Here is a 27500-nt window from a genome sequence, read left to right as displayed (position 1 = left end):
GTCTGTCTAGTCATCAGACAGTCTAGTCATTAGACAGTCTAGTCATCAGACAGTCTGGTTATCTGTGGGTGGATTTCCTGCAATGAAAATGGTAGACGCTGACAAACCTCTGTCTTCTGTTGTTTATCTACAAGGCTACGGGAATTATGGTGCTTATCCAAGGCCTGGTCTGGGAATGAAGGGACCTAAGCCAGGTGTGAAGAGTCCTACACACACTAGTCTGTTTTAAAGTATTTCCCAGTAGTTTACCGGTCATTTCCACGAGGCTGTGGTACAGCTAATGAGAGAGGCTGTTGAGGCCTCCGTCGACTTCTTGGCATGTTTACTCTGTTATAAAGGACCAGGGTGCTTTTGGCTTCATAAAAAAATTGCAGAAAAAAGTCTTTTAGTTCCACAATTAAGTCACTTACCAGTAACTTAAGTTTAATTTAAAATAAAACTCCATTAACTCTAACTGAATTCAGTGGTTTGAAATGAAAATGAAATGAAGATATTTTGATTACTTGGTGTCCGTCTGTAAGAAAACATGTGGATGTGTTTCCAGGTCATGGCGCCCCTAATGGACAAGGCACCAAACCCAACGGTAATCTGCAGTTCTTTTTCCGGTTCATTTTCATTGCATAAAAAACCAGTTGCAAGCCATCATCCTTCTCCGTGTCATCTCCTCCTCTTCTGTAGGTCACGGTGCGTCTGCTGGATATGGAGCGAAGACTAATGGTAAATACGGCAGGTTTTGTGTCAGCGACGCTTGTTCTCCATTTCTATTGGGTCTTAAAAGCAGCACAACACACACGGGAGAACTGAGTCAATACTTGTCTGCCTGAAATATTCAACTAATACTGAAGTCATTTGTGCTGAAGCAGTAAAACACATCAATTTGATCTCAGTTTGAAATCAACAACAACAACAACTTAGTTTTGTGTAGCGCCTTTCAAGGAACCCAAGGACGCTTTACACTACATAAGAAAAAAAAAAAGATTAAAACAAAGATGAGAAGACTACAGACCATTGGCCTTAGTAAAAAGGGGGGGGTTTCAGTAGTCTTTTAAGATTGTCTAAAGAAGCAGCATTGTGGATCTCTGCTGGAATAGAGCTCCAAAGGGTGGGGGCTGCCACACTAAAGGCTCTACCCCCAACAGTCTGCAGGCTGGTGTGGGGGATGGAAAGTAGGCCCGTGTCTGCGAACGGCACATTCCGGGATAGAATATAGGGGTTGAGGAGGTCTGATAGGTACTGGGGGAATGGGCACAAGGGGATTTATAGGTGAGGAGGAGGATTTTATAAGAAACGCGGGATTTGACCTGGAGCTGGTGAAGGTGGACGAGGGTGGGGGTGATGTGTTATCAGGGCTTGGTGTGGGTGAGCACCCTGGCAGCTGAATTCTACACATACTGGAGCCTCTCTAGGGGTTTGCTAGGTACTCCAGACAGGATCTGCAATGTCAGATCAGTCTGCTTTGCCATTGTAGTCTGTCAGATATTTTCACATCATTACTGTAATTCAGTATTTGTGGGTTTTTTGTTATTATTTATAAAGTTGAAGTGTTCCATTTGTTTTTCAAAGTAAGAGTTGCTGTCGGTCTTGGTGATGAAGAGTCCACACTTAAAAAACGTACGTTGCTGTCACTCGCTTAGGCTCAGAACTGAATGCCTTTCTATCCTGAGGTCAGGATCTCTTATGGTTGTTTTCATTATTTTCATAATTGTCTTTTATTTTATAGAAGCACTGAAAACATCCTGTTTAAAACAGAATTTAAGATTATGGGGTTGGAGCCCGGGTTCCAAATGGAAACGCAGCCAAATACACTGATGTGTCGACAAAATACCACAAGAATACTAATACATCGGGCGTCCGGGTAGCATAGCGATCTATTCCGTTGCATACCAACATGGGGATCGCTAGTTCGAATCCCCATGTTACCTCTGGTTTGGTCGGACCTCCCTACAGACACAATTGGCTGTCTGCGGGTGGGAAGCTGGATGTGGGTATGTGTCCTGATCGCTGCACTAGCGCCTCCTCTGGTCGGTCAAGGCACCTGTTCAGGGGGGAGGGGGAACTGGGGAGAATGGCGCGATCCTCCCACGCACTGCGTCCCCCTGGTGAAACTCCTCACTGCCAGGTGAAAAGAAGCGGCTGGTGACTCCACATGTGTCAGAGGAGTTATGTGGTAGTCTGCAGCCCTCCCCGGATCAGCAGAGGGGGTGAAGCAGCAACCGGGATGGCTTGGAAGAGTGGGGTAGTTGGCCAAGTACAATTGGGAGAGAAAAGGGGGGGGGGGATACTAAAACATCTCCATTTATCCACATGGTTAAGAAGTAATGCTAACTTGTTTTTCAGTGGTAGCTGTAGTGTAGAGGCTCGGGGTGAGGTTTAATAGTGAATTATATTTGGTGACTCTTTACTGAGAGCAGTGCAGCTGTTTACTGTCTACCCATAAAAAGCACTGATGATTGTGGAGCAGTATTTGTTTTGTTGGTCTTCTGCTGGTTTATGTTTCTGTACCAGCGGGGGAACTGGGATGTCTGACCTCGCTCTGTTTGGTGATCTCCAGGTTATGGAGGCATTCCAAATGGATATGGTGTCAGGCCTAATGGTAAGACTATCATAACTGGAAACACCATTACAATTCATTCAGGTCAGGCACCTCATACAAGAGAGTAACTTTCTCTTTTCATCGATGTCTTGCAGGGTTTGGATACCCCAACGGGGGCGCTAAGGGACCCAAACCTGGTACGAGTCACCGTGAAATCAACCTGACAAAATTAGTCAATAAGCAGGTAATCATCACCAGTGTAATAATGTCACTGTGATTCTGTCGTCTTTAAAAGGTTATGGCGCAGGAATTTTCCCAAAGCGATATGGAGCCAAGCCAAATGGTAAGTCTTCTGTAAGCCGTCAGTCACCATGAAGCTGTCAGTTGTCACTGCAGACTCTCTGTTTGCTTTGAAGGTTATGGGGCAGGAGTTGCTGGTCCAGCCAGTGGATACGGAGGTAAACCCAATGGTACGTCCCATCGACCCAACATCCAAATGATAGACTTGCAGACTAAATTCCTGAAAGAGTTTGTCCTCGTTCAACTCTATCAGGCAAAGATTTTCTCACAAAAATGACTTCTTGTTGGTTGTATGGTCGCAACAGATTAAGCTTCTGTTGTTTAAATTTGAGTAATATGCATAATTTACGAATATGACCACCTTGCTCTCAGGTTATGGAGGATTAAACCAGGGGTCCAAACTTCAATCCAAAGGTCTAGGGGCAATTTCTCCCAGTGGGGGTGCTAAAGCACCTAATGGTGGTAAGTATACATGGAAAACACCATCGTGAAAGGTTTGGAGAGTTATTTTACAAGAAAAGCTAGCTTTAATGGTGGTATAGATTCCCCCTGTAAACAACAGCGCAATAAGTGTTCTGAGAGCCGCCAAAGAAAATGGGACACTTTTGTTTACACATAAAATTTTTTATGAACATTTTTTTCTTTTATATTTTCACAACATGTCAGTCAAGTACATTTAATTTGTGAATTAGATTATGGAAATTGTGGGTCCTGAAGGGGTAGTTGGCTAAAATGTCTTCTCACATGTGCATCTGTGTGTAGCTTGTGGTTTACCCTATGTTAGCTCATGCTCCTTTGTGTTTTCAAGTCTTCTGTCCTGTAAAATTGTGGCTCTCGTGTATTGTGTGTTATACTGTGTAACATGGTGAATTGGTGCTGTTTAAATATGAGTGTTTTGTTTTACAGCAATAATAGAATATCTGTAGTTCTCCTTGAGCTGACTTTACTGTTTGATTCTCAGGTCATGGTGTGATGCTAAATGGTCAGGGGACAAGAGGTGCGGGGTCTTCTAATGGGAAGAGCCTTAAAGGTGGCGTTCTCTCTCCTGAGCAGGGGGGGCCACCACAGCTGACTCAAGGTGTGACACCTTCTGCCCCTGAACCAACCCACAGTGTCCCTCTAGTGGAGACCCAAGGGGAATACGGACAGCCGCCTGCAGCTGGGCCACCATCAAAAAGCTACAAACCAGCAGCCCCAGTGCCAGAACTCCCCAACCCCATGCCAGTCGCTCCCCAGCCTACACCCGGACCTGGCCCAGCCCTCCTGGGTCCACAAGGAGAGAGTCCAAAGACAGAGCCTGTATTTCCGAAGGGCAAGTACCCCAAACCAGCACCTGGTCTGTCTCCCGTGGTTCCCCAGGGCACATACACCATGCCAGAGCCCGAGTCTGTCGCCTTGGTGCCACAGCCTGCAGCTGAGCCAGAACCAGGAGCTCCACAACCAAACCTGAACCAAGTGACACCAGAGTTCGCACCAGCAGTTCCCCAGGGCAGATCTCCAAACCCAGCTCCAGAGACAGGACCAGTTCTTCCACAAGGCAAGTACCTTAAACCAGAGTACCAGTGGGCAAGTACAAAGGTTCTTTAACATGTGCCCCAGTAGGTACCAGAAGCTCCTCAAACAGAAATTGTCTAAATGCAAATTACGGGTAAAATTCTGTTTTTTCAATGAATACCAGTTAATATGATGTTTAGCAACAACCCGATCGGCTGGAGGTTAAGGGATGAGAAGCATCAAGGGAGCTTTGCAAAACGAGGCTGAACAGTCTCATTCAACATAAAGTCAAACTATCAGTTCTGAAGTTTATTTTAGAGGGATTTAAAGCCTAAATGTTAATACACGAAATGATCATTCGGGCTTTAAGAAGGGGCACTTAAAAGAGAAGATGAAACAAACAAAAAATCTTAGCTGAAAATTTATTATCCTCTGTAATGTCTATACGCCATGGTATGTACCACAGTATGATGCGTCAGTCAGCATCGTATTCACTGATGCTGTATTCCTGAATGTTATGCAGAATCTCTGATCAGTTTCTGAATGTTAATTCACTTCAAATGTAGTATTCTTACAAATATACTGAGATTACAATTCATTATTCCACACAGAAATGAGCTGCATTTGAAATTAAAATCTTGTGCAATTTTTGAAATGTGCTTTTTCATGCAACTAGCCATGCAGTTGTGCATACATACTGTATATTGAATTCAATATTGTATATTCAATGTTCAACAAACGATGTACGAGCATGTGGAAGTGGTTTCAATCATATGTGGGTTACATTTATCTGCATGTGTTGTGGCCGTACCTATGACTGACTGACGTTGTTTGTTAATCTGTGAAAATGAAATGTCAGTATTTCTAGACATCATTTTTTATTGTGGTTGAAGCTGTGTGTGTGTTTAAAACTGCAGTTTGTTGGCCGTTACTGAGAGAAAGACTTCTGCCTGTAACGGATTCAGGTGTTTCTCATTGAGAAGTGAGCAGAATGTGTGGTGAGAAAACACACAGGCATGTTTGGATTCTTCTCTATAGAGAAGTAAATGTCCCCCCTATTAATATTTAAAGATATTTAAGGATGTTCTCTTAAAATTAAATTCTACTTTTGACTGCTTGATGGATATCACAACTAGGCGTCAACCGATATGGGTTTTTTTTCAGGGCCAACATCGATTATCGGAACGTTATGGCAGCCAATAACCGATATTTTGGGCCGATATTCAGGTGCAGTAAATGTAAAAAAAAAAATATTGTGCCGAAATTTACAGCAACACAAACTCCAACACAAGGCTGCGTTTAAATTAACCTATTTTTGATTGAATTTTGTGTAAAACAAAAAATATTTGAAAAAATAAAAGTGCATGATGTTCAAGGCACTAGACGACAATCTGAGTGGAATTCTTTTTAATTAAAAATAAATAAAAAACATGAAAATGGAATAAATTAAACAACATGGACAGCAGGAAGTAAACTTTGATCAAACTGAATAAATATAATGTTAAAATAATTCCAAGCTTTGACCGGACCGAATGGAAAAATTCAGTTCAAGAATTGAAAGGAAATGATAAACATTTTCAATATGTCATTAAAAAAAATCGGCTTGGCCGATAAAAATATGCCAATAACGATAATATGAAAAATGACAAATCTGAAAATGAAAAATGTAAGCCGATAATCGGCCAGACCGATAATCGGTCGATCCCTAATCACAACATTTCATAGTCATCTCTGGTATATGCAGTTTAACCTCTGTCTATTCTCAGTTGTGCATTTAAATCCTGGGAGTTTTAAGAGAACAACCTGGTTTTTAATGAATGTAGATCACTAGCAGCCACAGCCTGTTGTGTCTACTTGGATGTTTTTCAAGTAGCTGATCTTTTTTATCTCTGTTATAATGCATGGTCTGTATTGTTTGAAAAAAAAAACTTGTTTGGGTCAACATGTTGGTGCTTTGCATGCTGGGAATGCAATCAAAATTGTTTACTTTTGGAAACAAGATATTGCAAGTTGAAAATTAATGCATGAATTTTGCACGTGAACTGTTTTACTCTCTGGTTTGGTTATTTCTCGACACTGTTTTTAACGATACCGCATGTTTCGTTGTAGCGGTCCTCATTTTCTTTGTAGCGTTAATGATTTTCTAATGACTTGGAAATAAGTGGTCAAAGTGGGATGATGATGATGGGAGTTATGGCCTCCAGGTTATGTCACTGGGAGTGCGGTGCCTGAGCTCCAAAGTGCTGAGGCAGACCTTCCTATTGGAGTAGATACTGCAAGCCAGGGGGACCTGGCCCCTGAAAGAGGGGCCCTTAACAGTAGTGAGCCCCTGGATGCCATAGGTACCGAGGTGCCTGAAACAGAGGAGGCGAAAGACATGGGAGTCATCGTCCCTGAGGAGACCGGGACCGAGGCGGAACCAGAGCTGGTTCCCGGTGGAGCTGGGACGGTACCAGACAGTCTGGAGATGCCGACACAGGGACCTGAAGACGGTCGCCGTGGTAAAACTATTTGCTGTGTGTGTGTCTCTTGCCGTGGTCACAGCGATATACGGCAAAGTGCACATCTCTCAGCCTGTTAGCACGCATTACAGTAGTCCTGCACCCTTATAACATAGTGCATGTGTGTTACTGACTGGAAGTCCACATCAAACGCACCCCCTCCAGAGACTCTCCGTTTGGTCTGGTCTGTACCTGAGATGTCTGTGTTTGACATTCTAAGTGTTTTCCATTGTGAGGGCTGCCTCTCAGGTGTGTCTGGTATCTCCATGTGTAGCTGCCATTAAAGAATCGTGTGCATGTCTACTGGGGCTGAACGCTATTGGAAAAAAATCAACATTGCCGTGAATGTGTTTTTTCCCGATGTATTGCAATATGAAAATAACATGGAGTTAGATCATTTGACCAGGTGTGTGCCGCTTTAAATTATCAAGGCTCCATTTGCAAAGAATTTATCGTGCTAGCAGGGATTAGGATGATATCAGAGGGGAAGCAGACAAAATTATATTTTTCAGATGTGCTTGAATATTTTTCTCCGACAGTTTTTCTATCGAGCAACAGGAGTTTTAGTGTAACATGACTGATGGGGCCGGTTTGCCTCACGTTGCATCTTTTGCATTGTGACTGTTGCGTATGTGGATAGCGCGATGTTGGTCCTGACACTGCATGTTGTTCAGCCCTGGTGTCGACAAAACGAATCTGCATGGTCCGTCCTGTCCTCTACCGAATATCCCTGTAATCCTGTAGATTCACTTCTCTAGACTCACTGCCGTGTGGACTATGTTAAATGTTAAATGGGCATTTAAACCCTCAGTTCATCCTTTTTGTCTTTGGGTTTTAAGGAACACTGTTGCATGCTGGGTATTCTCTGCTATGTGATTTTCAGACGTTTACATTTGGGTGGAGGATTTCCTCTTTGCAGGTTTTTGACCCGTGATTATTTTCTGAAATGTGTGTCAGTGGAACTAGTGCGTCATGAGCAGGGCTTTGGTTTGGTGTAGATCTGGTGTATCTGTGCATGAGGGGGTAGTTGTATTAAATGTACCAATTATTTTCTCTCAGCATCCCCACTAGTTTATCGATACTTCTGCAGAAAAGCTTTGAGAGAAGAAAAAAAACAGAATTTCAGACCAAGTTCTCTCTTTTCAATTTGTCCTCGTGTCCCTCAGAGAGCAATGCAGCCGTGGCCCACAGTGGACAAGCAACACCACACACCAAACCAGGTAAACATCGCTTACTTCACTCACAACAGCACAGACGGTGTGGCCGATATGGACAGTACAGTACAGTAGTGTGCCCAGCATTACAGGTTGTGGTCAGAATCAAAGCAGCAACAGCGTCTTGGGCTACTGTGAAGAAATGTGTGCAGTTCACTTGTTGTGCAACTGAAGAGTCATTCACCGCCAGTGGCAACACAGTTTTACCAGACAGATTCGGTTCAGACCCAGTAGATTAAAAACTAAATTAAATATCCTTTTGCTGCATTTACGTTTGCCTTGGTCAACGTTAGGGGTGTAAGAAAATATCCATACACTCGATTATCGTGATATTATCTTTTGTGATACTGTATCGATTCTCAAAACCACTATATCGAGTTTTAATTGTTTACATGTAAAGGTTCGTGACAAACATTTTGTGTTGTGTGTAACCCCACGACCGCTAGATAACAGTGTTGTAATCTGCCTTCAGCCATTTGGCTCTTCCACTCCAACGCAACAGCGTAAACTGAGACAGGAAGTAGCGTCAGCACAAAGAACACAGGCCTATGAAATCGCAATATATCACCTTTCTTACAGTATCGCAATATATCGCGACATATTGAATCGTAACCCCTGTACCGTGATACATATTGTATCGCCAGATTCTCGCCAATACACAGCCCTAGTCATCAGCGTCTTCGTTGTATGCTCATATCAGTGCATCTTCAATGTCTTCAAGTGTTGGAGTCTATTTGTAATAAGGCTTTGACAGTATGTGACTGTATTCCAGACTGCGGACCATCTGGGATCCTGAATGGCCAGTGGGTGAAAATACCAAGACCAGGTAAATAAACCTTCGGATCAGAACGGCTTTCTGAGTCCTCGCCCCACCACAGCTAACGCTGTGCACATGCTGAGGTCAGTGTGTTTAGACTGACTGTGTCTCACATGGTCAGTTATCGCTGATGTTTATTAGTGGCGGTTCACCTTAGTCAACACCCAACCAAACCCCATCTTTCCTCCATCTTACTGCAGTGTAGTGTGTGACCTTTGACGCCATGATTTAAACATTCATTCACTTACTCACTCGCTCACACCCACACATACATACACACACACATGAATTCACTGTTGACCTTTCATTAGACTTTCTGTCAGAGAGGTAAAGCCCTAAAAATAATCTCTAGATCAACAACATAAAAGATTTCTAAACTTTTAACATTTTTATCAAATCCCATGAATATAAATTGCTTGGCAGACCATTGGGGGGGAGGGGTCTCCAAGCAAAGCACATCTGAAGTATTTATATTTGATCAATACTGTATCAAGACATGTAGGTCAGGTGGATCGGCCGTACTAAATTGTCCCTAGGTGTGAATGTGTGACTGTCAGCCCTGTGATGGACTGGCGGCCTGTCCGGGGTGTGTCTCCGCATGCTGCCCAGTGACTGCAGGGATAGGCTCCAGCATCCCCGTGAGCCTGATCAGGATAAGCGGCTTGACTCATGGAGTAATGGCTGGATCAATACTGACTTTGATTTAAACAAACTGCAGCATCATAGATCACAGTGAACAAACCGTCCCCTTGTTGACCTTTAACCCCTGTGTCATTTTAGGTTATGGTGCAGAAATGGGGGCTGCTGGCTCCAAACCAAAAGGTAACCGTTCAATACAGTAGGGATCTGTGGGGATCCGCTGCACTGTTTATAAGGGTGGGGATCCGCTGTGTTGTTTATAAGGGTGGGGATCCGCTGTATTGTTTATAAGGGTGGAGATCCACTGTAGTGTTTTAAGGGTGGGGATCCGCTGTGTTATTTATAAGAGTGGGGATCCGCTGTATTGTTTATAAGGGTGGGGATCCGTTGTATTGTTTATAAGGGTGGAGATCCACTGTAGTGTTTTAAGGGTGGGGATCCACTGTGTTGTTTATAAGGGTGGGGATCCGCTGTATTGTTTATAAGGGTGGGGATCCGCTGTGTTGTTTATAAGGGTGGGGATCCGCTGTAATATTTAGAAGGGTGGGGATCCACTGTGTTGTTTATAAGGGTGGGGATCCGCTGTAGTGTTTATAAGGGTGGGGATCCGCTGTAATGTTTAGAAGGGTGGGGATGCCTGCAGTCAGTAGAGACTGAAGAGGTCACTTCAGATGAAAAGTTTCTCTCAACAAACGTTGTGTCCAGATGAACCGGTTTGACTCTCTGATCCATATAATTCAGTTCATTCAATTCTACCATAAAGTTGACAAAAACTGCCTGCTTCCCCCAACCGGCATCACCAGCTTCCTGTTCCTGTGAGCTTATCTCAGTTACACTCCATCCGCTGTTCAAACAGCGTAACATACAATACATCACAGTACATATGGAGCAGTATGCGACCACACAAAATGGATCAAACACATCTAAACACACAAAACTACTTTTACTGCAACAATTAATGGGGTTTTAAACGGCCCATGCCAGGTCAGAGTTTTATTTTGACGTGAACACAACGACGCTTTGTGTTGCACAGGGTTTGGAGCAGGAGCCGAGGTCCCCAACGGACACGGAGCCAACGCCAACGGTAATCTCCCTCTGAAGACAGTTTACAGATAAAAGATGACCTCTGACCTTCACACGACGTCACTTTATGTCTGTGATGTATATGAACTCTTAGTGTTGCTGTTGTAATGTTCATGCTGTGGTTGGTTTGGGCACGTTGCAGGTGGTCCTTCAAACACAGGGGGACAAAAAACACCCAAACCAGGTAAGAGGCTCCAGTACTGAATTTACCTTCTAAACTATCGTTATGATGAAATATGATTATTACGAACTGCTTTTATGACAAATATTATACTGTTATTATGACGCGTCTTGATGTTAGAAACTATTATGACAACAGATACGGTCATTATAAACTTATTTTAAAAAACATTCTGGACTATTATGACAAATATAGTCTGAAGCTTTGCACCTTGAGTTTTTAGCTGATGAAACACTGCAGTACAATATAATACATAGTATGTCTTTACATTATGTATTATTGTTGTTATTATACTTGATCAGCTGACAGAATGTCGAGGTTGCGAATATATAACGAGATTGCATGTCTCACTAAAATCTGCTCAGGTGGTAGGAGACCAATACGTTTCCTGCCTCACAGTGTTTCTAATGTAGAATCTGATGGAAGTAGACCAACTCACTGGTTTTTAGTTTACTTCACTTACTAAAATATGTAAACTTTATTTTCCACCCTTATCAAGCTTAACTGGGGCAGCACGGTGGCGCGGGGGTTAGCACGGTCACCTCACAGCAAGAAGGTCCTGGTTCGAGACCCGGGGTAGTCCAACCTTGGGGGTCGTCCCGGGTCATCCTCTGTGTGGAGTATGCATGTTCTGTCCATGTCTGCGTGGGTTTCCTTCGGGTGCTCCGGTTTCCTCCCACAGTCCAAACACATGTAGGTCAGGTGAATCAAAGACATGTAGGTCAGGTGAATCAAAGGCATGTAGGTCAGGTGAATCAAAGACATGTAGGTCAGGTGAATCGGCCGTACTAAATTGTCCCTAGGTATGAATGAGTGTGTGTGTGTGTGGGCCCTGTGATGGACAGGCGGCCTGTCCGGGGTGTCTCCCCGCCTGCCGCCCAATGACTGCTGGGATAGGCTCCAGCATCCCCGCGACCCTGAGCAGGATAAGCGGTTTGGATAATGAAAAAAAAAAACAAGCTTTACCGTTTTTAGTAGCATCTAGTGAGAGCGTAATGGACAAAGTGTAGTTGTGACATGAAAGATGATTCAATAGATTTGTCCATGGTGCAGGTTTTGGTGCTGGACCTGGAGGTTACGGCGTGCCTGGATATAATAATGGATACAGAAACACAGCTGGTAAGAATGATCTGTGACACACACACACACACACACACACGAGCACACACCATGGAGTGGAGAGAGACCATCTGAACCCAACCAGCTCCTCCTTTCTCTCCAGTGCTGTGAGCACAGATGCTGTCTGATAAACCAGCTTTATCCTGGTTGTTTTACATGTCTGTATCCAGTCAGTGAGCTGGGAAGGTGTTTTTCCCCCAATATGAGATTTTCCGTCTATATGCGTCTCAGGTAAATGTAAAAATATATAGGGGTAAAAAAGAGCACCTCTCACTACATCCGTTATTGACTACCTTCCAATAATTATTCCAAAATTATGCATAGTCATGTCTGTTGAAGTTGAGAAGATGCAGAAGACAGGAAGAGATGGAAACGGATGACCTGCTGTGGCGACCCCTAACAGGAGCAGCCAATAGTAGTAGTAGTAATAGATATCTGTCGAAGTTGTAACAAAAGTTTAAAATTAACAAAATGTGCATTACCTAGTCCAGCATTACTCAGTGTCTCTACTTTTGTGTGTTCATGACACGAGTGTCCCTCCACTGCTGCCGTCCTCTTTATGTTGTTTGCTGTCAGGACCAACAGCTGATACTTTCCCTTTTGACACGATGGAAACCATTATGTGTCTGAGCTAGTTCAGGTCCACCATTCAGAAGAAAGACAGATTTGTCAACGAAGAATGACGCAACATCTTTGTGACATTCTTAAAAACTGGTTATTATATAGTCATGTTTTAACGACTTGGTGTCAGCTGTTTGAAATAAACAGAGGGGGGCATCCGGGTGGCATGGCGGCCTATTCTGTTGCCTACCAACACGCGGATCTCCGGTTCGACTCCCCGTGTTACCTCCGGCTTGGTCGGGCATCCCTACAGCTGCGGGTGGGAAGCCGGATGTGGGTATGTGTCCTGGTCGCTGCACTAGCGCCTCCTCTGGTCGGTCAGGACGCCTGTTCAGGGGGGAGGGGGAACTGGGGTGAATAGCATGATCCTCCCACGTGCTACGTCCCCCTGGTGAAACTCCTCACTGTCAGGTGAAAAGAAGCGGCTGGCGACTCCACCTGTATCGGCAGAGGGGGTGGAGCAGCGACCGGGATGGCTCGGGAAGAGTGGGGTAATTGGCCAGATACAATTGCGGAGAAAAAGGGGGCGAAATCCCCCAACAAAAAAAAAACACGGGATGGGAAAACAGAGTTCCTTTAAGAATACTGTCTGGGGTGTTTGAACTGAGAACATTGTTTGCTGCGGTGGTGGACTTAAAGAGTAGATGCTACCCAGTATTAGACCCAGTATGAGTACTCAGTGGTTTAATGTCCCTCTCAGGTTATGGTCAGGGGGTCTACCTTGGAGCTGGAAGTCCCTACAGAGGCACGTCATCAAAAGGTGAGTGACAGACATTTAACACCACTGAATTAAACTTGTAAACTATCAGTCATCTGGGTCTCTGTTAATTTACCCACAAATTATTCCAGACTAAGTAATGTCTTGAAGAGGCCATATGTAATGTAAGAGTTGCTGCTTTCTGCCATTAAGTGATGTGGAAACGATCACAAATCAAAATAGACACGTTAAACTAATACACAGAAAGGCGGTGGATGCACCACACATTTACTGACGTCTGCCGGTTTGTGCCATCTTCAGCAGATTTCAGTCTGCGTGGTCGCTAGATAACTGCAGCTGTGGTGGAGTCATTTACTTTGTTATAATTAGTACGTCTCAACAACTCCTGCTTCTGTTGACTAGTCACATCACAATATATACTAGTAATGGTGACAGGCATGGGCGCAAGTCCATGAATACTGGGATGGCGTCCAGCACTTTACCTGTGCCCCCCTCCATAAGGTTAGTGGTTGTGTCAGGAAGGGCGTCCGACGTTAAATTTTGCCAAATCAGTATGCAGATTGACAAGATCATACCAGATCGGTCGAGGCCCGGGTTAGCAACGACCGCCATTGATACTGTGTCCTCACAGGGTATTGATAGAAACTGCTGTGGCGACCTCTGAAAAACAGGGAACAAATCGAAAGAAGAAGATCATAATATATACTATTAGCTATATATACACTATATATACTAGTATACTAGATCTTTAGCGAGAGTAGGAGCAGGTTGAGGAGAGCCTGGAGAGGTGGAGGTATGCACTGGGGAGAAGATCAATGACGGTTTAATCAGTTCGTCTGGACACTGTTTATTGAAACACACGTTTCATCACTCATCAAGTGACCTCTACAGTCTAAACTGACTGCAGGTATCCCCACCCTTATAAACTGCATAACGACCGAAACCAACGACCAGTTTCATATGCAAATATAGGTGTGACCATTAACTACAGCGTCAATGGCCGTGTGTACTGTTCACAGAGGATTTGGGAATGCCTGCAATCACAGTATTGTAAGATGGCGACAGATGTACTCTTAGCCGCCCCCCCCCCCCCGGGTCTGGGACGGTCGTTCCCTCTTCACATAGATGGCCTCTTTGACTCCCCATTCAAACCAATGTTCCTCCCTATCAAGAATGTGCACATCCTCATCCTTGAAAGAGTGGCCAATAGTGTGTGTGAATAGAACACATGGCTGTTGAAACTCTAGTTAATGGAGTTTCAATGGCCATGTGTTCCCATATTTGCATATGAAATTGGTCGTTGGTTTTGGTCGTTGTGCAGCTGTATTGTTTGTAAGGGTGGGGATACCTGCAGTCAGTTTAGACTGAAGACGTCACTTAGTTGAATGGTAAAACGTATCTGTCAAGAAACATATCCAGATGAACTGATTCGATTTTCTTACCTGGATTATTGAGCATGCATCAAGACACTGGAGAGAAGAGGATTGAAAGCCAGTAGGAGCAAGAAAGAATACATATGTGTGAGTGAGAGGGAGGACAGTAGAATGGTGAGGATACAAGGAGTAGAGGTGGCGAAAGTATATGAGTTTAAATACTTGGGGTCAGCTCTTCAAAGTAATGGGGAGAGGTGAAGAAGAGAGTGCAGGCAGGGTGGAGTGGGTGGAGTGTCAGGAGTGATTTGTGACAGAAGGGTGCCAGCAAGAGTTAAAAGGGAAGGTTTACAAGATGGTTGTGAGACCAGCTATGTTAAATGGTTTGGAGACAGTGGCACTGATGAAAAGATAGAAGGCAGAGCTGGAGGTGGCAGTTGCCAATTTTCATTGGGAGTGACGAAGAAGGACAGGATTAGGAATGATTATATTAGAGGGACAGCTCAGGTTGGACGGTTTGGAGACAAAGCAAGAGAGACAAGATTTAGATGGCTTGGACATGTGTGGAAGAGAGATGCTGGGTATATTGGGAGAAGGATGCTGAATATGGAGCTGCCAGGGAAGAGGAGAAGAGGAAGGCCAAAGAGGAGGTTTATGGATGTGGTGAGGGAGGACATGCAGGTGGCTGGCATGAGAGAGGACGATGCAGAGGACAGGGAGAGATTGAAACAGATGATCTGCTGTGGCGACCTCTAACGGGAGCAGCCGAAAGTAGTAGTAGTAGTAGTAAATCACAATATATACTAGTCATGTTATATTTGAGGAAAGCATAAATATTGGTCATTTTGACTTCCTCAGTGGTTCTGCTGGACCTGTAGATTAGTCTGTTAACCTCCTAACCAGCGCCTTGTCTCAAATAAAGCTGGACTAGGAGAGACTGGCAGGTCTGTCTCAGGTGAGTCTGAATGGATATCGGTGGTTGTGTCTATGAAAAGAGGACAACCATGGTTTTAGTCCCTCTGTCTGGTTCGAGCTCTGTGAGTAATGAGTGTTGTCCTTGTTCCTTGCAGGCTATGGGGCTGCTACTCTACCCGAGCATGCAGGTAAGAAAACACAGCGACCACTCACACCCTGGACCAAAAGCATATCCCATGATGTAACTCCTCTCATTATGTCACAGGGTTTTCTAATGCAGTACTTTTTCAGAGGTGTTGGTCTGTGAATCAAAGTAAAAACCAACAGTTTCTCTCTCAGGTCTTGGCCAAGGAAAAGGTTCCGTTGACGGCAGAGCAGGTAAGCCAAATATTGAGTAGTGTCACCGTCAGTGGGCCGGGCCTTCGGTGCGTTCGTCTGATCATCTGGCTGGTTGTTTTCAGGTCAGCTCGGTGCCGGTGGATATGGAGGTGACTTCAGAACGGGAAAATTCGGTGAGCCTCCCAGTTCCTGTACGGTGAAGTCGTAAAACGTTTCAGAGATCAACGATACTGTCTGATGTCATATTTATGAAACGTTTTTTCTGAAGGTACAGCCGGACAACTCCCATATAACGGAGCCCCAATCGTTTCTGCTGGTTTGGACGGTAAGACCATAGAATCGGATAATAAACATTTTGGAAGGTCAGATCATCAGATCTTTTTGTTGACCTATATCAGGGGTGGCTAACCATGTGCCATGGAGAGCCATGTGTATGCAGGTTTTCATTCCAGCCGGACTCCACACCAGGTGATTTCACTGTTTAGCAACCCTTCAACCAAAGAGGAAGAATGTATCAGTGAAATCACCTGGGGCCTCATGTATCAATCATTACTATGGGCAAATTCGTGCGTACACACCCATGGGATTTTTTAGCCCTGATGTTTGTCTCAGAGACCACTGTAGAGCCTGGGTAACCCCTGAATTTAGACACCGATTGGCTAACACTGATGTCTTTGCAGGCCTGGGTGATTGCTCATTGCAAGAGGTAGACAATAGATGTTGGGAGGAAGGAATTACAAATAACCATTATGCCTTGATGCAGACTGGCAGACAATATTGAGGGCTAAAAAATTCCATGGGTGTGTAAGAACAAATTTGCCCATAGTAACGATTGATGAAAATCTGCATACACATGGCTCTCCATGGCACATGGTTAGCCACCGCTGGCCTATATTAAACCAGGATAACGCCTCTTTGGAAGTAAAAATGACTTTAACAGGAGTGTCCTGTTCCACACAGATGACAGCACATTCAAAATGTATTTATCCCTCACACTTTGCACATCAAAATGCAATGCAGTGTGCGTTACATTAATGAAAGTGCTCCGGTATAAAGATTATAATGACGGAAAAATAAAGTCAAATGAATATTTAAACCTTAATAAAATAAATATAAATGAATGTTAAAATAACAAACACTATAAAAAGTGGCAATAAAAGGATAACGCAGAGCAAATAAAATACTTAAGCCAGATGTCCAACTGCAAATATGTAAAAAATAACCCCCAGCATCCATTGAGAGCAACTCCACAATTTCAGACAGCAGCAAAAAAAAAAAAAAAAACCCACTTTTGTTCTTTATTCAGGAGAGATGGTGAAGGTCAGTCCTGGGCATGTTAACATTACTCCCTTGCACTTTTCCTGATTACCGTGTAAATCAGATTATAAGCATGGCGGGTGGTCAGACTGTCGTACCATTGCCCTGCGAGACGACACAACAAGAGATATGAATCTGATATGTCTTTTTTTTCTTTCCTCAAACAGGAAGCAGTCAGTTTGAGCCTCAACCCGCTGGTTTCAGTCCAAATGTAAAACCGGGCAGCATGTATGGTGGTAGGGAGGTTTATCTTGATTTAACCTGGTTTTACACAATGTGTACATATATAAATGAATGCTAGTCTCACCCAGCTCTGCTGTCTCAGGGATGGGTGGTTTGCCTTACGGAGGTCAGCACTTCGGAATGGCACCAGAGAAATCTCCAACCAAGTACGGTGAGTCTGTCCCTGTGTTACTGGCCTCATTTCATATGTACGTCAACATCTTTAAAGACACAGTCCTGAAGATTTACTAGCTGAGCATGAGGGGACATATCAGATGACCGGGCAGATGTAATTTTGTGGCAATGATTATCTTGTTGATATTGTCTGGTCTCTCCTATGGGCACTCAGGCATTGGTGGGTTGCAGTTTGGCGGTCAGCCCGTCTCTCTGGGGCCGTTCGGTGCAGGAAAATACAGTAAGTCCACAGTTTGCTAGACCTGCTCTTAGTATGACTATATGGATTATGTGAACTACGTAAATGATCCTGTGCGTGTTTTGTGGGGCTGTGGCTTAGTGCTGCAGCAATGTGTTACATATTCATGAATGTGTGTGTATTTGTGTGTCCAACCTGATGACTTGAACCGTGTTTTAATCACACTCAGCTCCTGGTGGAGCCCCCTATGGGCCGGGCGGTGAACCAGCTGGTAAATATGGTGCGTTACCTCACATGTCTTTTCAGTCTCTTATGTTTGTGTTCAGGTGTGTGAATGTTAATAAGTTGCTGTCATTCTCATCTGCTGTAATTAAGGCCAGTAGACTGAGAGATTTCACTTTGCGAGTTCTACATTGGGATCATGAAAGATCCAGTCCAATGACTTTGAATTCAGTCAGACAAGTTTTATTGTGCAATATTAATGTTAGGTACTGTATTCTACGGTGACACAGTGGTTAGCGCAGTCGCCTCACAGCAAGAAGGTCCCGGGTTCGAGCCCCGGGGTAATCCAACCTTGGGAGTCGTCCTCTGTGTGGAGTTTGCATGTTCTCCCTGTGGGTTTCCTCCAGGTGCTCTGGTTTCCTCCCACAGTCCAAAGACATGTAGGTCAGGTGAATCAGCTGTACTAATTTGTCCCTAGGTGTGAACGTGTGTGTGTATGTGTGTGTGTGTGTATGTGGGTCTGTGTGTGTGTGTGTGATGGCCTGGCGTCCTGTCCAGGGGGTCTCCCCGCCTGCCACCCAGTGACTGCTGGGATAGGCTCCAGCGACCCTGAGAGCAGGATAAGCAGTTTGGATAATGGATGGATATTAATGTCAGGAGTGTCCATTTTTTAAGCTTCACGAGCATCATTTACTATGTTATAACTGTTTAAGCGCCCCCTCTCTGAACACAGCCAGTTCTCAGGAGGTTGAGTTCACAAGACCCTTTATTGATAGCTAGCGAGCTCGCTAACATGCATGATGTTTGTTGCCTGGAAACTATTTGAAAACAGATCAGCAAATCACATCTGGGCACTAGATAATGACGTCTATCATCAGAAGCAGACTGGTTTTCTCAGACAGTTTAATTATGTTGAAAACCAGAGGGGAGTTTCTTAAGAGGCTTTTTGTCATATTTTCACAACAACAGTTTTAATATTTGAGCAACTTTTCATTAACAAATCCTCTGTTAAAAAAAGAAAATGCAGTGAGACTGGAAAACAGGATTTTCATTGGATGGGAGCTTTAAATGTTTGGTGCTGACAGTAAACTATTTTACTAAGACAACCTCAGTGGGAGAAAAACCCATAACACAACCCTGGCGGTTTTTAATGTTGTTTTAACTTATACACAGAACGCTCGTCTCAGTGTGTTTGTCTCTAACAGTAGATTTACTTTTTGATATTAATATATTAAAAAAAAAACTACAAATAATACTGTGACCAGACCATGATGGGGGTGAAGCTGCTTGAGAGCGTAAATCCTCCTGTCTGCCTCTCTTCAGGCTATGGAGGACAGCCTTATGGTGGTCAACCTCTGGCTCTCGGCCCTGATGCTAGAGCGGCTGGTAATTATGGTAAGACACCAACTCAAATCCTATTCTACCTCCTCTCTCTCTCTCTTCTCTTAAACTCGGTCCTGGACAGTGATGACATTACCATACATGCAGGTAACACAGCTGCATTGGGGCCCGCAACAGTTTAGGAGCCGCTCACATGGACCCCCGCTTTATCTCGCCACTGCCGTATCAAAGATCTCGAGCACTGAGTCTACGTGTACAGTACGTTCAAAAATGTGCAAAGTGGGGTGTCCGGGTGGCGTGGTGGTCTATTTCGTTGCCTACCAACATGGGGATCGCCGGTTCGAATCCCCCGTTACCTCCGGCTTGGTCGGGCGTCCCTCCAGACACATTTGGCCATGTCTGTGGGTGGGAAGCCGGATGTGGGTATGTGTCCTGGTCGCTGCACTAGTGCCTCCTCTGGCCGGTCGGGGCACCTGTTCAGGGGAGGGAGGGGGAACTGGGGGGGAATAGCGTGATCCTCCCACGCGCTGCGTCCCCCTGGTGAAACGCCTCACTGTCAGGTGAAAAGAAGCGTCTGGTGACTCCACATATGTCGGAGGAGGCATGTGGTAGTCTGCAGCCCTCCCCGAATCGGCCAAGGGGGTGGAGCAGCAAGAGTGGGGTAATTGGCCAAGTACAGTCAGGGAGAAAAAAAAGGGGGGGGGTGAGCAAAGTGTGCCCACGTGTAATAATGGATATGTGTACTACCGCGTACTACACAGTAGTATAGATGACTTCACACAGAGAAAAGCCCGGAGAGTGTGACTATGAATTAGATAGAACTTATTTATCAATTATTTGACTAATATCAACATACACACTTGCGTTTTGTGTTCACAAGGCCTATGCGCAGGCATGAATAATGTCTATATGCGGGTGCACGGTCACCGATAATGTTTTCATCTAGCGCGGCGGTCTTTTTTCCTAGTAGATCAGAACCAGAATCGGAACGGATTCTGATGATTTCATTTAGTGCATCAGTATATTTCACTGTTGCTGGTCATTTTAGCAGTGGTTAGCGCGGTTGCCTCACAGCAAGAAGGTCCTAGGTTTGAACCCCGGGGTTGTCCAGCCTCGGGGGTCATCCGGGGTCATCCTGTGTGTGGAGTTTGCATGTTCTCCCCGTGTCTGCGTGGGTTTCCTCCCACAGTCCAAAGACACGTAGGTCAGGTGACTCGGCCGTACTAAACTGTCCCTGGGTGTGAATGTGTGAGCCCTGTGGTGGCCTGGCGGCCTGTCCAGGGTGTCGCCCCGCCTGCCGCCCATTGACTGCTGGGATAGGCTCCAGCGTGCTGCGACCCTGATTGGGACAAGCGGCTTGGATGATGGATTGATGGATGGATGGATGGTCATTTCATTCACTACTGACATGACGGTATGTCACGTGTCATTGTGATGGGCAGGCCGGGCCCCGCTTTGACCATCCGGCATTGGGGCCTGGCGCTGACCCGTTACGCTGCTGGTCCTCACCTCCTCTCCCTGCTTGCCTCTCTCTCGCCTTCACACCGTCAGTTTTTACTGGCTAAGCGTGACCACACACAAGGGATCTGAATTTGACATGTGCACAGCAAGAGGACTTTAAATAAGGTTAGACGTCAAAAACCAAATACGAGCACGAGAAGTAAAAATATCAATATGAATGCAGATCCAAGTATGAGCAATGTTAGAGGTGGCTCGTGTGGCTTTGTTGGCATGAACGCCACAGTAACAAATGGAAATCGGGTGTCGGTGTGATTGACACACTGACTACATTTACGTGATGTCAGAAAAAGTGGATTTATTGTGTTAGTCCGGCTAAAACTGGACAAACGTGTTAGTGCGACTGAAGTCGTACTAAATGGAATTTCTCGAAGTCGGACTAACACACCTAGATAATGCGGTCGGGGTTCGATTTCCTCTGGCATGTACACGCTTCAATCGGCTCCGAACTGGTGTAGGCGTTCTCTGCGGCGGTCTTTCACCTGGAAGTCGAACAGCGTGGTGTCAACGGTATCGACATGGCGAGTGCTAGAGCGAGAACCGCGCATCTCGGGACAGACGAGGAGACAAACGTCATGTTGTGTTGGCACCAGGGACGGTGTGCATCTCATTTGTACCAGAAGTAATGCGGAGAGTACTGCGAAATGCGCAGCGCTCTAACGTTGTCCATGTCTTCACCGCTCCACATGGAACCCGCCCGCCGCCTGCTGACTTGTCGCTGGTTTGGTATGTGACGCAATAGGCCAACCGGAAGAAGGTCCAGTAGCAACCAGCTGAAAGGGGGCATATCGCCTCCTACCGTACCAGGGTCGGACATACTTCCATCAGTAAATCGATTCTCCCTGGCTCTTGTATACCAGGACAACGACAGTAGTCCAGTTGCATGGCCTCATCGAGCTATAACCGTAGCGCGACTTCACAGTGCACGTAAACACACTGACTGGTACACCAACCGGTGCAACCGTCTCTACATCCTCTGACAGCCAACACCCGCCAAGAGCAATTACCATATAACATCCTGGATGAGTCAAAAGAGGGGTAAAGGGAAGGGAATTGGAGGACAGGTGTGGTTGGGGTAACTGTAAACCAGGTTCATGTTATGCTGAGGTGAGGACAAAGTATTTTTAGGAACATTCCACAAATCCAGATCCCACACTCAGAAGTGTCCTCTGTGGATCAAGCTGAAGCGGAAGATCCAGCTTTCATCTGAATGAAGACGATCGCCGGCAGTCACACTTACATGTACTGAGAGGTAATTCAGCCTCGTGTGTTTACCCTGTTGAGGTTTAGACTCGCGTGTTTACCCTGTTGAGGTTTAGACTGACCCGTGATAGGAGGAGAGCTCATCTTGACTCTGTATTTGACAAAGCAGCAGTCACTTTGGGAGGCAGGACCTGGAGAAACGCCGTGTCTTATTCTCTGACAGGTTATGGAGGATCGCCTTATGAAGCCCAGCCCATGGGTCTGGGATCACAAATTAGCTCCGCTGGAACATACGGTAAGAACATTATCTTTCTTCTTTGTGGAATTGTTCCCTAAGGCCTGTGTACTTTATTACCATGTGTCCATCAGGCTGAAATACATGGCAGACTGTCTCTCCTGCTCAACAAGGCAAATTACAGTTTGTAGAGTGCCCCTACACACACACACACACACACACACACACACACAAACACCAGGATACATGCCGGGCTTTGTTACGCTGCTTACACAGGAAGTAGATATACTGCAGGTGTGTGTGTCTCTGAAGCGTTAAGCTGTCAGTACATCCACATACAAATCTGCTGAGGTTTAGCAAACAGTTTTGTGATCATGAGCAGCTGATTTTGGTCGTTTCGCAACATCATTATTTCCACTATTCATGTGTGTTTGGTGGGTTGGGGACATCTTTTTTAAGGTGGAGCCGAAGTGCCCTACTTGCCAGACGGTCACGGCCTCGGGGGCCAGATGAAATCTGCTGGGAAATACGGTATTTTACGTAATGTTTTTCTTTTTTTGAGTTATTTCTCCTGCCGGTCACCGTGTCTCCCGTAGCGGTGAAGCGGGTTCGGGTCAGCGCCGTTCCTCACCGAGCAGCAATAAAGGCTGGATTACTAAGGAAGATGAAGACTTGAGAAACTTTGAGAAAGTTCTAGAAATTTCAAGTAAAATTGTAGAAAAAGATTTTCTCAAAATGAGCTCTCATGGTTTATTGCTTTACTTATTATTCCTTATGTGGTCGTATTTATTTTTGCCGTTATGTCGTCCCCATGCACTAGTTGTGTCGTTATGTGTGAGTAATACGACGATCTTACAAGTAATACCGTTGCTAATGCAGCTGTTGAAGCTTGGCAAGCCCCGCCCTCTAACCTTTAACCTTTAACCTCTTAAGGTAACGTGGGACCCTACGAGTTGCCGCCCCTTGCTGGACAGCATGGTAGTAATGAAGTCGAATCTTTAATAGTCTTCCTTTGATACTTCCACTAGTTTGTATTGTTACTGCTGCTACCCCGACTGCTTGTCTGTCTTGTGTCCATCAGAAACAGCCGGTCAATCAGCCAGTCTGCCGTACGAGCCGCTCCCCCTGCAGCCCGAGACGGTGGGACAGTCTTACGGTTCGTCTCCCATTGGGGAAGAGTGCTTTTCATTTTTAACAATTAACCGAAGAACCTGAGCCGTTCTTCCTCAAACATTCACCTCAGAAACGTTCCAGAGAAAAGTGGAAAAGTTCGACAAGAATTCTTTTGCCTTTCAAAAACATTTGTGCTGAATTCAATTTTATATCTTGGTAATTACATGAATCCTTGTCCCTAATTTCAAAATTTGCATAAAAATGGGGCGTCCGGGTAGCGTAGCGGTCTATTCCGTTGCCTACCAACACGGGGATCGCCAGGTCGAATCCCCGGGTTACCCCCGGCTTGGTCGGGCGTCCTTACAGACACAATTGGCCGTGTCTGCGGGTGGGAAGCCGGATGTGGGTGTGTCTCCTGGTCACTGCACTAGCGCCTCCTTTGGTCAGTCAGGGCACCTGTTTGGGGGGGAGGAGGAACTGGGGGGAATAGCGTGACCCTCCCACGCGCTACGTCCCCCTGGTGAAACTCCTCACTGTCAGGTGAAAGGAAGCGGCTGGCGACTCCACATGTATGGGAGGAGGCATGTGGTAGTCTGCAGCCCTCCCCCGGATCAGCAGAGGGGGGCGGAGCAGCGACCGGGACGGCTCGGAAGAGTGGGGTAATTGGCCAAGTACACCTGGGGAGAAAATGGGGGGGGGGGGATTTGAATAAATGTACCTCGATGGAAATACAGTTGGTCTCATTTTGGAATGTTGTTGTCCAGCCGGGGTAATTCAGAGACAGGTGAGGTCTGACTGTCTGTTGTGTCTGTAGAAAGTTCAGTTCATGTCGCTTCCATCTCCTACAGGAAACCGAGGTTACATCAATGGACACGCACAGTCTGAAGGTACTGTAACCGTCCACAAACACTTTCCATCAGCGGTTTCAAACTGAAATACTTCAGTATCACAGTTTAGCTGCTAACCAGTAACCAGTAGAGACGGTTTCTAACGAGTTTTATTGTCCACCTCTTAACTCCTTAAAAACCTTTACCCTTATTGTTCTCCCCATCCTCTCTCTCTCTCCTTCAGTTGTTGTATTTCCTGAAGCTCCCACCCTGCCCCCCTCCCTGGCCCTCCCCTCCTATGTGCCGGTGGTCCCCTCCCTCCCCCCCGAGGAGGCTCCTGCGGCGGGAACAGAGGCCCCGCCTACCGGCCGCTCACTGGCATCCGTGCCCGCCTCCCAAACACAAGCCCCGCCTCTGCTGCCGGAGCAACATGACAGCCTGTTGCCACAACAACCGCCTCAGCAGATCCACATCCAGCAGCACCTGAAGCTTCACTTCCACCCCGAGGCGGAGACGGGTAAAGGTAACAACCCGTCCACGTGGGCTGACCCGGTCTAGTCCCATCTATATCTACGCTGGTCTGACCAAATCCAAATCAGAGTTGACATGAAGAGAAAATATCGCGTCTGTAGTAAAACTCACAGCTTTAGTCCAAAAGTACATTTAGCCTTTTGCCAAAAAGGGTTGTCCAGATTTGTCATTCAGCCGTCAGTTTTCGATGGGTGAACTCTCAGGTGTCGTCTTTACCCACACCGTGTTCAGTCAGTAGCCACTCTCACGAGCTGCTGTTTAGAGTCGAGATACTTCCTGTCGATGACATGAGGATTCGGACCGTTAGCCACTGGTTCCCCAACCTGTTTTGGCTCGTGACTCCACTGTACAAACCTCTAGTGACCCCAGACATTCAAAATACACTTTTTGCCAAAATTAATTTGTTTTTGTTCAAGTAGTAGTTTGTGATACTATGTTGCAAGTAAACGTTCATACCTTTAGTTGTTTTAAATTGTGTGTGGTGTTGTTATTATTGTAATAATAATTATTTGTACTGATCAATTACTAGAGCTGTCAGGCAACCCCACTTGGGGTCGCGACCCCAGGGTTCGGAAAGCCTGCCGTTAGCTATTAAAGACATGCTACCTAAAGTCTAATTTCCTGAAGATTGTTGTTTTTATTTTGCTACTGACTCCTGTAGTGATCGTGGCCATATAAGTGGTGTGTGACCACTCTGAGTCTCACAGAGTCATTCAGAATGACCCAGAATCCCCAGTGTGGTTGTGTCAGCTCCCAACGATAAAATGTTTTTTTTTCTAAATTGGATGAACCTGCGTTTTCTCACAGCAAGAAGGTTCGAGCCCCGGGGTAGTCCAACCTTGGTGGGTTATCCCGGGTCGTCCTCTGTGTGGAGTTTGCATGTTCTCCCCGTGTCTGCGTGGGTTTCCTCCGGGGGCTCCGGTTTCCTCCCACAGTCCAAAGACACGTAGGTCAGGTGAATCAGCCGTACTTAATTGTCCCTAGGTGTGTGTGTGTCGGCCCTGTGATGGCCTGGCGGCCTGTCCAGGGTGTCTCCCCACCTGCCGCCCAATGACTGCTGGGATAGGCTCCAGCATCACGCGACCCTGAGTAGGACAAGCGGTTTGGATATTGGAGGGAACCTGAGTTTTAGTTAGCGACGGTGTACTGTCTGTTGGTAGAGGTCTTGTTCTGTCATATCTGCTTGTTCCACACAACCTCACATCCTCGTCAACCTCGCCCCCTAGCTGCCGTCCTCCGCATTGGGCTGCTATGATGAAGACGTCAGATAAAGTCATTGTTAGCATAAACAACTCCAAAAGTCATAACTTACGTATTCACGGATCAGTTATTGTCTCGCTCCTTGGCCACACGTACGTGGGTATTTTTGAAAACATAGGGGTTTTTTTTCTATGCGTTTTGGCTTTTCATCCACACGCAAACTGCGTTCCAGGTCCCTGAAAACGAGACCTTTTGGGAAACTGCTGCCAGGGTGAAGGTTTTCAGAAACTCCGTCTTCAGTGTTGATGCGAAAACAGAGTTTTTGGCCCGTTGTTGGTGTTTTTCCAGGCTTCTGGTTGGCCAACACGGCTTTAGGGTTGCGGTGTTTGTTTGGCATGCTCCTGACAGCGCATCCATTGTGTTGCGTAGTGAGTTTGTGTGTTTTCATTTGGATGGAGGTGTGTTTTAAACAGTGTTTGTACGGACAAGTTTCTTTTTCTTTTTTAGAACGAAGGAGGAAAGGCCCCGTTTTCAAAAATCCCCGCGTACGTGTGCACCTGGCATTAAATACATGAGTGATGGAGCATACCAAGACATTTGGGTTCATTTTTTGGATTGTAGCTGCAAAAAAAAACCCCCCCAAAAAAACAAAACTTAGAAAATAATCATTACTGAGCGTGAGTGTTACTTCATTTCAGATTGTCGGTCAGCGTTGTGTGTTTTCTGACATGTTCCACCAGGGGCAAAGGAGAGTAAATACGACCTGAGCGGCTTCTTTGGGAACTAGAGGACGTCAAGGTGGGCGTCTCCATGTCTTGAATGATCCCGCCCGCTCGCCCTGGAACTGGTTCCTTTCCCTCTGGCGGGCCGATCCGGCCGGCCGAGGCCGTCTCCACCGTCCCTCCGAAACCGTTTTATTTTATTTTATTTTTGCTGATGTATATTATATTTTGTTTGTTCTGCGTTTTGTACGATATGAGATTGTGTTATGACCCAGTTTGTTTATTTTTCTTCTGTTCACATGAAGTATTTCTACGACTAAAACACTTCTTTTTGTGGTTTGTAGCTTGTTTTAGAGAATGTTGTGTTTTTTATGGACTGACTTGTTGCTCCAGTGTCTGTTCTCTACCGGACCTCCAGTGTGTGGTCTTGAATCCGTTCGTCTGATCAGTCTCATTTATTTTACGTGTTTTGGGGGAGGGGTTTTTAAGACCTGTGGCAAACACCTGTCAATTTTTGGACAGTTTTTGAATGAATAAAACCATCCAGAAAATGTATTTGGGGCAAATTGTTTTGTTTCTATTTACATTCTTTTTAAGATGGATGACCTGTCACTTGAGGTTTTTGCACTGATATGGTAATGGATGATGATATGAATGGTGATGAATCTACTGCTACTACTACTAATACTACTACTACTACTACTACTATTGCTGCTGCTACTACTACTGCTGCTGCTACTGCTACTACCACTATTACTACTACTACTGCTACTACTACTACTACTACTACTGCTGCTGCTGCTACTACTACTGCTGCTGCTGCTACCACTAC

The 27500-nt window shown here is 45.5% G+C and overlaps 1 protein-coding gene across 1 annotated transcript in view; it reads left to right on the top strand.

The window, feature by feature from the left end:
• The window catches only part of cmn (calymmin), a 30255-nt gene extending 5482 nt beyond the window's left edge, over positions 1-24773 (top strand). Inside the window, exons 10-33 of the mRNA XM_056297602.1 lie at positions 135-194; positions 545-583; positions 679-717; positions 2552-2593; positions 2689-2730; positions 2829-2876; positions 2950-3003; positions 3206-3295; positions 3795-4403; positions 6532-6828; positions 7995-8048; positions 9640-9681; positions 10532-10582; positions 11816-11881; positions 13203-13262; positions 15661-15693; positions 17329-17397; positions 17487-17555; positions 17733-17798; positions 17986-18036; positions 19302-19373; positions 22264-22335; positions 22735-22806; positions 24460-24773. Coding sequence (XP_056153577.1) covers positions 135-194; positions 545-583; positions 679-717; positions 2552-2593; positions 2689-2730; positions 2829-2876; positions 2950-3003; positions 3206-3295; positions 3795-4403; positions 6532-6828; positions 7995-8048; positions 9640-9681; positions 10532-10582; positions 11816-11881; positions 13203-13262; positions 15661-15693; positions 17329-17397; positions 17487-17555; positions 17733-17798; positions 17986-18036; positions 19302-19373; positions 22264-22335; positions 22735-22806; positions 24460-24773 — 2411 coding nt within the window. The remainder of the gene's footprint in view (positions 1-134; positions 195-544; positions 584-678; positions 718-2551; positions 2594-2688; positions 2731-2828; positions 2877-2949; positions 3004-3205; positions 3296-3794; positions 4404-6531; positions 6829-7994; positions 8049-9639; positions 9682-10531; positions 10583-11815; positions 11882-13202; positions 13263-15660; positions 15694-17328; positions 17398-17486; positions 17556-17732; positions 17799-17985; positions 18037-19301; positions 19374-22263; positions 22336-22734; positions 22807-24459) is intronic.
• Positions 24774-27500: the final 2727 nt, after the last annotated feature.

Source organism: Lampris incognitus, chromosome 17, assembly GCF_029633865.1.
Source record: "Lampris incognitus isolate fLamInc1 chromosome 17, fLamInc1.hap2, whole genome shotgun sequence".
Classification (NCBI taxonomy): domain Eukaryota; kingdom Metazoa; phylum Chordata; class Actinopteri; order Lampriformes; family Lampridae; genus Lampris; species Lampris incognitus.
Note: the sequence above shows the minus strand (reverse complement) of the source record. Positions and strands in the feature narration are given on the sequence as shown.